General features: G+C 44.5%; 1 protein-coding gene across 1 annotated transcript in view; it reads right to left on the bottom strand.

Moving 5' to 3' along the window:
- PHLDB2 (pleckstrin homology like domain family B member 2) overlaps positions 1 to 8,521 on the bottom strand; it is a 57,269-nt gene extending 48,748 nt beyond the window's left edge. The window contains 1 exon segment of the mRNA XM_035900387.1: positions 7,178 to 8,521. Coding sequence (XP_035756280.1) covers positions 7,178 to 8,512 — 1,335 coding nt within the window. The 5' untranslated portion in view covers positions 8,513 to 8,521.
- Positions 8,522 to 12,616: the final 4,095 nt, after the last annotated feature.

The following is a 12,616-nucleotide window of genomic DNA, read 5'->3' as shown; positions in this document are numbered from 1 at the left end:
TACCCCTCCAACGCCGCTATCCTCCCTCTTACTAAGTCTTTTGGCCAGGCAACCCAATTCCTAAAGCGCTGTGCAAGTGCTGGCTGGGATCGCCGGTAATTACGCAGCTCTCCCTGTTGTGACGGCACCGGGCCTGGTCCTTTCACACAGTCGTCCTAATGGTTATAGACGGGAAACACAGCATCAGGATGCAAAGTCCCATCCTTCCCTGCGCCAACAGGGCGTATCGCCGCACCCCTCGGGCCGGGGGCTCTCACTGCAAACCTGCCCCTGGCTGAGCAGTCAGGGGTAAAAACAAAAAACAAACAAACAAAGGGATTCTTTCCACCACCCCACCCCCCCCCCAGTCTTTTTCCCCCCCCAAGTCTCAGATGCTCAGGAAAGCTTAAAAATCACAGGAAAACCTCTGCCAGTCTTTGAAAAATTCCTGGTGAACTTTCAGACACATTACAGAAATACCGGTGTCTCTCACTTCTATTTTGACATGTGCCGGAGGCTTACGGACAGGAAGCTCTGTGGTTATTTTATACACTCTATTCTCATCATTTCGTCTCGGCCAACTCATTCCAGCTCCAGCACACCTGCATTTAACTGTTTCCAGCATAAATTTCTGAGTCAAGCAGCGAGCTAGGAAAGCACCCCTGCAATGAAAAGTGCAAAGAGCAGTAGCACATGGAAAATCCACTCGATAATTTTGCAAGAAATACCACACGAGTTATTTGTGACCCTGAACACAGCAGAGGGGAAAAAAAGGTATGTCAGAAGAAGGAAACTGGTTTAAAATCGTCTCTGGCGGGAGGGAGGGGTGTTGAATCAAGCCTTGTAAACCTGTCAGTGTATTTCCCCATAAAACACCCCTTCTATCAGACTAAAACATTTCCTTGTATTTTCAGTGGATCTCTTACCTGCTACAAAAAGGGGTACACAGGTCTTGTGCACTTTCTGCCCGAGCAGTTTCACCACGCCTGGCTTTCAGAAAGCTACACATCACCTATGGGTGGCTGCAAATGTAGGTGCTGAAGGAGAAGGGTGGGTTAAGGGGATAACAACCCTCCTCTGTTAGTGATTAACAATGACATTAAGAGACATCCCTGGCACACTGTAAAGAAAAATATTCCCAAATAGCAGAGATAAATTCCTTCCACTTTTTCCTGGATTTGTCACCTGCTGCATGTCACACATATGAATTTTACAAATGCGTAGAGGCGATGCTGTTTCTAGGTATCGAGGCGATGCTGTATCTAGGTATCGAGGCAAGACTTGGTTAATCAGCTGTGGCAAGCAGGAAGCTTTTTAGATAAGTGCCATTAGCAACTGGATAACCCAGACTTCATTAAAAATACATGTGCAGTCTATCCTTCGTGACCAAGGCTAACGAGAATTGTGGCTGGTCCATGCAGCCAGGGCTCCCTTGGCCCAAAGAAGAGGCTGCTGCTCTTTTCAGCTACCAAAGAGCAGCACTTTTCTACTGTTGCTCTTTAAAAACCTCACGGGCAGGCAAACAACCAGCTTCGCAGCAAAACCTCGGAGCAGCAGCTAGTCAAAAAGGATGGGGGAGAAAGAGGCAGAGAGACCGGGGAAGAGAGCAGCAGAAACTCCCCAAACCTTCTTTCTTACAGATACGTTCAGTACCCCATGGACGAGAGGCAGGAGAAAGGATTCTCTTTCCTTCCTGCATTTCTAAGGAGCTGGTGATTTCACACCTGTCAAATACAGAGCAGCTCATTTCAAAGCTAGACTTCAACTGTGTCCGAGAACAGCTCGCCAACTTTCTTCCCTTTCCCTCCAGTTTGCACCAGTTTCTCACCCCAGCCTCTTTTTTTTTTTTTTTTTTTCTTTTCCCCTCTCATTTTCAGTCCTTGTTTTGCTACTGTTAGTCTTTTGGCCCTGAGGTTAGCACTAGCAGCACAGAATTCAGAAAAAGAGCCCGTATTATTTCACGTCCGTCTCTCAGGGGAGAGCACCGCAGCTCCGAGGGGAGGACGGGGTGCAGGGAGCAGGCTGGCACACCTCGTCCTTACCTCCCCAGCACAGGCGCAGGAGAAAGGGACTGGTAAAAGAGGGAGAGATCCATGGCATGGAGCAGAGCCAGCCTCCCGGGAGGGACCGAGCAGATGACTTCCCGCAGAATTCGCTCCTGTCTCTGCAGGCACGTGTTCGGCTCCAGAGGAAATGCCGTTGGCTTCCAAAATAACAGCGTTGTTCAGACCAGTGCCTTTTTGCCCCTACGGTACCTACGGAGACGCTCATTTTCAAATCACACCAAGGGCAGGGGCCTGAAGACTAGAGCTCCACTGTGGGACTTCAGTTCTGTAAATGAGAACAGGTCTCCCGAAACGGATTCCTTCTTGGCCCATGCTGTTCATTTACATAAAACATATAGCTGCAAAAATTAAGTGTATGTAAGCCACACTTTGGATTATTGACCATCCCGCAGGAATGTTTTGGAACACAACTAAAACTGAACCTTCCTGAAAATTTACTGAGTCATCAGTATCACTTATAATCTGTGTGAGTTTTTTATCCTATTATAGGGCACTTGTTTATTTACTAAACTGATGTTAAGTAGCTATTCTGCAGCACTATCGAGACTGTCAAATACTAACGGTGGGAAAAATTATCTTGATCTAGCCTTTGTCTACTTGGCTGGGGTTCCTGGAAGAGGTAAGTCACTTACACTTTTACATACAGCTTGGGTACTTTATGTTTAAAGGACTGTAAAAAGACACAGCGCCAATATAAATCCGTAAAACATGTACAGGAGGTTTTTCCAAGCTGTATGGGAGATTTACATAAGCTCTATTAGGCATAATTTTACAGCAGTACCACCCTGAAAATTCCAAAACATTTTCATTTCATTTTCCCCTCACATGAGCGCATCTTACTAAACTGTAATGCATCAATACAAACCAGGCACAGGGATATTCTGTATTATTTCCTACTTGCTGGATAAACTTAATAGAATTCAAGGCTCTTCTGAGTGTGAAAAAATAGACTACGGAATAAGCTCCTTGAATTTTATTATCGCTCAATTGAGCATTGGTCATATAAGCTGAAATCTCTCCCAGCACAATTCTGCATCTAGCAAAACTTCATTAACAAGCATATGTTTACAGATCTGTACAGATAGCTGGGCTATGGAAGGTATCACGCAGATACCACATGTCTAACTTTTAAGTACCTACCACCATCTAGAGGAAATACATTGTACTGCCTAAAAACCAGCACTAGAAAAATCAATTTCAGTGCTACTCAAATGAGCGGGTATCAAACAAAACAGATGGCCTTAATATCTATCCGACTACGCTGCCTCTGCTGTTCCACCCCCCCGACCTCCCCACGAGCTGGAGAGAAAGATTGCCTTTCAGTTCCAGCAGCTACCACAGTTGGGCTTTTATCTCAGATAGGAAAAAAAGAGTGAGATTTCCTCTGTAAAAAACAAACAAAAAAATTCAATAGCTAACTGAAGCTCATTGAACATTCTTAGATCACAGTGTTAAATTTTTTCCATGTTTATAAGGTTCCTGGGCTAGCTTCGGTGACAGCTAATAGACTTCTACTTGTCTAAAGCTTGTATAAACATCCCTACGCCAAGATGCCATCTCCGGTCAGCTGGGCTGGAGACGAAGCAGAAGGAGACTGTGATCCACCAGCCCGCCGCCCGTGCAAGGTCCAGGAGCAACCTCACGCCGCACCACCAGCTCCCACAGCCACCGGTCCCCAGCGCTCAGCAGTAGCGGTTGGACTTGATGATCTTCAAGGTCTTTTCCAACCTAAATGATTCTATGATTCTAACACCGGAGGGGTGGCAGCAAGGGGGACCCTGGGTCCTCGTGCTCCTTGAGTCACAGAGGAACAGGCTAGCAAAGCCAAAGCGGCACCAGCCTTCAGCTGGTTTGGGTGAACGCAGCCATAACAGGCAAATCAAGAGAGAGAGAAAGGGAGAAACGCTAAATCCTACACAAGTGCATACATGTCTTTTCTGTTTGGTGCACAGGAACAAATTAAAACTCAGACACTTGCATCATTCCAAAAAAAACCCCAACCCTGCAATGTTTATTTTCACTATTTGTACCATTTTTTTAAAATTCTCTGTTTATTTCTTTGGGCAATGATAGCAGATCATTTGGTTTCATATGCGGCTCAAAATGCAAACTTCCAGAGCAGCCTCTGTCACTTAAAAAGCAAACTGAAGCACAAGCAGAACTCACAGAGTAATTGATGTGGAAAAGAAAAAAGTGAAAGCAAATAGAAGAGACCAAGGGCAGATACTAGGTCAGATTACAACAAGTGCATAGATTTTACTAAAAAAATAAATAAATAAATAAAATAATCCAGAAGTGAATAGCAGCTATCAAATACAACACCCCCAAACCACTCTGTGCCAGCAGGGCAGCTGCAGGGCCAGTGCTGGTGCAAAGAAAGATGCTCTGCAGTTTGTATCTGGGCCATAGAGCACTCCAGTCCTCTAAAAAGGAGGCTTATGTTTCTGATGCAGTTGTCTGAGTAGTCCTACATTTTCCTTCTGCCTACCTTGCTTCAAAAACACAGCATGGAAGAGTCTGACACTTGTGCACAGACTGACTGTATTTCCCCCGCCATTTACCTACCAGCTACTCAATCTGAACTTTTACTCGGCACCGAAAACCCAAAGCACACAGTTCTGCTATCCACGGGTGCTTGTTTAGTTGGGTGTTTTATTCACACCTTCACCCAGCCCCCAAAAAAGAGAGACCTGGATCTCCAACCTTCACATGCCTCACGGTACACAAGGTCAGACAAAACTGCTCTTTGGAAGCCCAGGCTGGATAGACCCATGATCCACACAGAAGGACAAAAATGAAACAAAACAGGATAGGCCCTAATGCACAAAGAGCTGAGGTGTGGCTTATTTATTTTTTTAATATATTCCATCTTCTCAGAAATCTAAAACCCTATTTATGTCATTTTTCAGACTCTCAAACCATTGGAAGAAGGTACTCCCCTGATACTCAACCCTTCCATCAGACAGCTCTAACAAGGAGAGAAAAAAAAATTGAGCAGGATCCCGAACATGAACTCAAGCAGGAGGAAGTTCCTTCATGTTCAAATTACATGCAACGCATGAAACCTCATCTTTTTTCAAAAAACTTCAACATGCTTGGAAAAACAGTAAGCAAATTCTCTTTTTAAAGAATCAGGACTTGAAGGAAGTATTGTCCGGCAAGAAAAGAAATGGGGGGAGGGGGAAGAATGTAGTCATTACATCCAAATATAAAACCAGAACAATTTTTAACTTACTGAATACTTAAACAACTCCACTTCTTCCCTTCCCCCCCCACCCCAAGGAAAAAAAAAAAGCTGTTCTCTTTGTTCCCTTCGTCTTTTATGACTGATTATCTCAGGTTTTACAGCATGACTGTCTGGAAAACCCTCCGATAAGAAGCAAACACCACTTTGCACGCAGAAAACACCAGGACTAGGAAGAAAGGCGAGAACATCCAGGGGAACAGCAGGGAGAAGGCAGCGAGAAGAGAAAAAACCCACCCGAGTGTCTGCTGATGCTTCCCACTTTTGTGTGCAGAAGCGGAACAACCTTTCCTAAGCCCCGGTCATTTCCACTCGCAACTCCACACCCCATGGAGCCCCGGCCCCTGCTCCCAAAAAGCCACGGCTTCAAGAGGAGCCAGCGGAGGTTTTGGGGGGCAAGAGGGGCAAGGCAGAGCAGGGGCTTGCACGCCCTGCTGCTCACTCACCGGGGGGGAGGAGAGGGGCAATGCCTGCCGCCCCCTCGCACCGCGCCTCAGATCCACAGCCCTGGCTCTAAGCAGGCAAGGATGAACATTTTCACACCTTGCAAACCAACAGCCTGTATCTTACAGACTGCAGTGTCAAGCGGATTAGGGATGAAAAGGCAGGCTCCTGCCTGCGCAAACAGGTTCCTCACCAACTTGCGTCAAGGGATGTAGGTGAGATGGGAGGGAGACACCTGGGCGGGTTACAGTCCTCCAGCTGAACCTGCTCGCAGGTGAGGCTGGAAATGGGAGGGGTGGCCCTGCACAGGCGCCCGGCCCTTGCTCAGTGGTCCCTGATGGGCATCCCCTGCTCCCACTGCTCCCGCATCCCGCCGCTCCCCACAGCTTCTCACCCCAGCCTGCCCGGGAAGTGAATTCCCCTTTTCAGGCTCTCTCTCTGTAGGCAAACTAGACAGGTTTAAGAGTATCCTATCCCCATTTTGCTCAAACCCAAGATTTGAATTAAAGCACACAAATGTGAAGTTAATGTCTCAAATCTAGGACTCGGTAATACAAATTGGCCTGTCTAACGACCTTGGTTTCTGTGTGGATGGTAACATGCATCCACACTGTACTGATTTTAATAGGGTCAGAGACTCTGGTAGCCAAAGAGAAAAAACTTTTTTTAAAGAAATACCAAGTATCCTTCCAGAGACAATTTTAATAAGAAATTGCTCCAACCACCTTTGTGTGTTCTGAAGAACTTTTTTTTTTCCCCCCTACCCAGAAGTTCTTTCAATAACACAGAAAATTACCTTTACTACCATGTTTACTCCCGAGCTGAAGCAGTACATGCTGTTTTACATTGGCTAGAGACAAAGAGAGAAACTCTGTCCCCCTCTGCTACTCTCCATTTGGAGAGGGGGAGAAGCAAGGAGGCCTATATTTTAATGAAAATACTCAGAAGTAAAAACCACAACCATGCAGAGAAAGCTCTGATGATGGATGCTGAACCCATACCAATGTATACCTGGCTCCGCAGCACACACGGCTGTGCAGCTTATAGTGGAGTCTTTTTTTTTTTTTTTGACCCACTTACCACAAAACAGGGCCATCATCTAAACCAAAAAGTGCCGGATCCCTGCAGTGCAATTTGTGGGTTTTATGTACGTAGACATTTTAACAGAGCCCACAGGACTACTGAGCACGATTTCCGTGGGTTCCAACATTTTTTTAAGATGGCTGAATGGTACCATCTATCCAAACTGTTACAGCAGCACGTGATTTAAGCATTAGCTTCGTGGACAGCGATAATAAACAAGGCACCCCAAGCAGGCAACGTTTGAATTTCAAAACACGGCAGCTTATGCTTTGGCGTACTCTCCTGATGGCCAGAGCTGGGATGGACATTTTGCAAATGCTAACTGCCACAAGAAAAACCAAAAGGAAGAGAAAAAAATTACCAGCCGTTCCATCTCCTGCTCCCGAAGCCGCTATTCCCTCTGCCTCCTGTGATAGTCCATGAGGTCTTCGCTTCCCGAAATGGAGCTAATGCTGTTCTTCCGCTCTCGCATGGACATTTGCAGCGAGTTTGGCGTCTGCCTGTAACTTTCCAGATCTGGGTCATCGAGTTCCACGGAACTGGTGGAAAGGTTTCTTCGGGCAGAGAACGACCTGTCAAAATCCAGTGGGGAGAAAGAACTACTGGGACTTGTTCCTGAGAGTCCGAGTCTCTCTAAATCATCGGAAAGATATGGGGAAGAAGGGGCTAAAAGCATTTTTTTAGCAATTCGAGGGCTTGCAGGAACACTAAGAGTTGAACTGACGTAGGGATTATTCCCAGAGACAGAGTTTGCATGTGGTGAAACCCCTGAGCTGCAAGAAGAAAAATTCAGGTAATTATCAGCATCTAAAGCGTTCTGAGGTAGATCTTTTTCTCCAAGTTTTTTCCTTTTAGTATTACCCAGAGAGCTTCTGGGGGGCAAACTTAATGGCACCAGCTGGCTTTCTGTTGATTTATAAAGTCTGGGTAGGGAACGACTGTACATTCCCATATGACTTAGAGATCCACCAGAGTATTTCCTAGGCCGTGAACCCAGAGTCTCCATCATCACATCCTTGTGCTTAACTGGTTTTATGTGAGTGGCCAGGCTGTCTTCCACATTCATCCTCCTGCCTTGCTTGGGGCTAGAAGGCATGCTGGCTGCCCCCGAATTGCCAGCAGGTGAAAGCATCAGCTCATTCCCCGAGCTTCCATTCCACATGGTCAGAAGAGAGCCCGAGATCTTCTTTGTCTCCAGCATTCCTGGGAAGTAGACGTTGTCATACGATTTGTTTTTCTGACTGTACTTTGAGTAGTGAAACTTATCCATGTGTCCAAGGGGTTTTTCATTGTCTCTGCTGGAATGAATATCAAAGTCTGTCCTTCCTAAACCGTACCCACTGAGGGATGGAGACATGCCCGATACAGAACCCAAATGCTTTACAGAGATGCTTTTATCTGGAAGATATGGGCTTTCACAGGGGAACTGCTTGCCTCCTTGAATTTTGGTAATAGAGTGTGTATTTTTAACACTGGAGGAAGGATTGGGTTTAACTGGCACAGGTTGTGAAAGAGTTAAATACGAGCCAGCATAGTCCCCGTTTGTTTTAAATTTGAGACTTGATGAATATTTCTTCGGGTTGAGGTTTTCCATAATATCCTGGAGACCATTTTCAAGGGAATTCGCCACAGAACCCTTTCCCAAACTAGCATTTTGTAATTCCATCTGGTTTTCTGTGTGGCTATACTCTGCCATAATCTTACTGGAATCTGTAAGGAAGAGAAAACAAGGAAAAAAAAAAAGGTTTTAGCAAGTAAGTAGCCTCTTGCATGTGCATGCCTGCACATTAACTTGAAAATAACACTTTTTGTAATAATTAATGTGCTTGTAATAAATGCGTCTTGGGTCATTAAGCAAAGGAGGGGATGCGCAACTTTCCCACCTCTGTTTTTGCAAAAGGTGGAGACTGAAAAAGAAGGGGTAGAGGGACATCACCAAATTCATACTACAAATCAGCAACACAGTTAGGAAGAAGCTAGACTCTTTCTTTGGCATCCTATTGTAGGAGTCTGTGGCTCAGCCTTTATAATCCTGAGCCTCCTAAGATGTCCATGAAGTACAGAAGCATTATTGTCCTGACGTTTTACAGCTGAGGAACAGGGAGAAGATGCAAAGCAGACAACAGAGTAAGTAACTGAACACAGGTCTCCCAGGGGTCAGGATACAGAAGATAAGCTACTGCTCCGGACCACCTCTTCTTTTAACCTGTGCAGCCAGTGCATCCGAGCCCCAAGATACTAATGAGCTCAAACCAAAGCTCGGTGGGAGTTTGTCACCCTTCTGCTTGCTCTGTGGATTGTCCTGCAAAGCTTCGTGGAAAAGTACAAAACCGAGGCCTGTTTTTCAAGGTGTTTCAGCTCATTGCTCTTAAAATACAAAGCTGTAACTACATCCGCAAAGAGCACTTTAGTTAAAAGATAACCTTAAGGCAGTATAACGCTAGGCTCCATGACTTCATTCAAAACAACAACAAAATCATATGACCATCAAAAACACTGACAGGGGTCTATGGTTCCAGGTCCTAAAACTTGCTCAGAATTATAATTTGTATTCTGGAAGAGGACACCAACCAAAAAAAGCCTTTGCTGTGGTGGATGTTATTGATGTTATTGTTCAACAACGTGTCAAGCTCCAGCCTACAGTTCTGAGCCCCAGTTTGCCGAAAGCAAAGAAAGGAATTCAGCTCCTGACAGTGTCCGTCACTGCTGGAGATAAACAGGACCTCCAGGAGGCTTGCACTTAGACCTCAGCCGATTTAGAAATGGTACCATTAACATTTACAGCAGCTCCGCGGATGTGCTAGGCTGTGCTTCAAACTAATAAAGCACTCCTCAGTGTCAGCTCCTGCAGTGTCAGTGAGCATTGCTTCTGAAAATAAGGGTCAAATCTGGGATTCACTCTTGGCTCAGTCACATTTCACCTGTGACTTCAGCCACCTATTGAGAAACCTAATCTCAGCTTGTCACTGGGACGGAAAACCTAACATCCAAATGTGTAAAGTGCCTTTAAAATCCTCTTCCAAGTACTACTTCAGACAATTATGTGGACCTAGACACACAACTTGGATTCCCACCCCCCACTGGAGCTGATATGATCCAGTTTCATTGAGGATCACTAGGTTCAGATACCTAGTGGAAGGTGGCAACACGTTCTTTGAGCAGGTCCTCATTTCTGGGACCTTCCTTGCTAGCAAGGCAAAAACACCTGGGATTCATTACTGTCCAGGGCAACATTCAATAGACTTCTGTTGCACAGGCTTCCTCCATGCAAACCGTGGTAAGTCTAAGTCCGTAACAGCACATTCTCCTCAATTCTTAAGGAACAAACCCATAAGTTTAAGAACAAAGGTAACCATCACTAATAATGTAATCGAATAGGCAGAAGATAAAAGGAGTCAGCATTAGGGTGGGGGCAGGGCGGAGGGAAATATAAAACAAACAAACAAAAAATCAAACACCTTGAGCACATCAGACCTGGCTAAACATGTGTTAATTACAATCTCTGCTAGTAGCCAAAAACACTGACTTGCAACTTCAAAACCCAAGCCTCAGGTTTACCGCTCACAGAACTTAATATTTTCAGGCTGACTATGATTTTATTTGCTGTAATTTTAACACGTTTGTTATGATGATAAGACCATCCAAGTTGCCTCTGAACCAGTAAGTTCACAGAGCTTTCTGTCAGACCATTGCCACTGCGAGTGGTGAAACTGCAGTTTCTTATAACTTGACATTTTACTGGACATTTTTTAGCTATTCTCACAACTGTTCATCAACAGCAATGATGAAGTTCAAATGAACAAAAGGATGCATGGGACCCACGTTCAACAGAACTCTTATTGGGACAAGACAAAATCATCTGGAAAAGATGAAGCATTCGTCATATTAGTGGTATCATAAGGAAGAAGAACAAGACGTGGAAGTTATTTGAGAGCTCGGGTACAAAGCACAACACATACACCTTGCATACTTATCCCTCCATTGTGGAACAGAACCTAATTTCCATGCTCGTCTCTCTTTCTCCTTCCCTCTTCCAAATCTCTCTCAAAATTGAAAGCTAATATCATGTCAAAATTGTACTATCCAAATCATAACTTGAACACAGCTGAAGTTCAAATGTTTTTGCATAAATTTCACTGGCTGCTACGTAAATAGCTTAGCCGACACATTAACGGGACATTAATAATTGTTTCTTACTCCCCTGCAAGACCAGTAGGGCACATTAAATCCTACAAAGACTGGACACTTTTGCCAAAAAACAAGTTAGCTCATGGAAACTTTCAGGACTGTTCACCACAGCAATGAAGGGTTCGTTGTACTTGAAATCCAAACAAGTACAGTAAGAAAAGGTCACGATACCTTTGTGTAGCCACTCAGATTCAACTTTTGTCTCCTCTACCTTATGCCAGTTCTCCTGCGTTTTTGGTTCCAGCCCCACAGTGCCCACAATCATATGGTTAAATCCCAACTGGACGACAGCACATGTTTAGGCTGAACAGTAGCTGCTTCCCACAAACCAGATCTTGTTTGTTTTGTTTATTTTTAGGGTAATGTTTGGGATGGGACTTTATGAATATGCCAGGATGCGTTACACATCCTGGCTGACGCTGCCCCCGCATGCAGCTATAGGGACTGAGGCCGGGCGCTCCAGCACGTGGCGCGCCCTGGAACCCGTCCTGCACCCAGGTCAGCCCCAGCTTTCACCTGGTAACCTTCAGCGCAAGGCTCCTCTGTTTAGCGAAGTATTTGCTGCCTGGAGCTACACAGAAGGAAATTCCTCCATTTGTTTAATTTTCATTTTGGTTTTTGTTGGTTTTTTTTTTTTTTTTTCCCCCTCATTCCTTTTCTTCCTTTCCCGAGTTGTATAGCTGGGGGTCACTGATATCTATTCCAGGCAGGCATTAAACTGATGGGGGAGGGTTGGCTGTCTGCAGCGTATCCAGCTGTGGCCTTATTTTGGCTGGTAAATGGGGTTAGACATGGAGTAAGAACAGAGCACCGACCGTATCCATGAGTCAGGAGAATTAAAGGACCAAAATCAATAACGAATTCTGAAAGATCTCAGTACATTTACAAACCAACTTCGTTTTTATTAATTGATTACCTGATCCGACATTCTGAAAGGAGGAGAGGTTGTTTCTATTTGGCATCATATTCCTCTTCTACAGGATAGTTAAAACAATGCTAATTTGAGTGAACTGGATAAATTTTGACCTGCAAGTAAAGTAACAAAAGAAAAAAAATGTTGTGTTAAGAAGACCGAGAGCATTTTTCAAGTGTACAACATAAACCAAAATTGGCTTTTCGTATAGTAACATTTCCAGAGACAACTCAAAAAGAAATACGTTAAAAGCTATTTGAAAAGGGCAATCCATGTCTAATGTGGAAACTGTGGAAAAAAAAAAAAAGAAAACCAACTGTCTAAATTTGTTTTATCCATTTAAAAGTCCATATAATTTGATCTGACAATGAACTATTTTCTATGATCCTGACTTGGTGCAGGCAGTTACTAGTCACAGCTCCCGAGTTTTGTCTGCAATCTTGTGGCTTCCTTAAGAAATCATTAACAAGGTTGGACTTTTCTGCTGAAGATTTTATTCTTGAAAGCCCATAGCCCAATTTCAGCCCACGCAACACCAGCATCCTGCAATCATGAAGAAACCTATGCAAAAACAGGTATGTGATCCAAAACACAGAAAATGTTTTGGCGTGCAATGATTTCTGAGGTTCCAAAGAAGCCAGACCAGGAATGCAAAGAGGTTCTTTAAAGTTTATTAAAAACAAAAAAATTACAAAAAAA

Source organism: Egretta garzetta, unplaced genomic scaffold (genome assembly GCF_000687185.1).
Source record: "Egretta garzetta isolate BGI_Z169 unplaced genomic scaffold, ASM68718v1 scaffold278, whole genome shotgun sequence".
Classification (NCBI taxonomy): Eukaryota; Metazoa; Chordata; class Aves; order Pelecaniformes; family Ardeidae; genus Egretta; species Egretta garzetta.
Note: the sequence above shows the minus strand (reverse complement) of the source record. Positions and strands in the feature narration are given on the sequence as shown.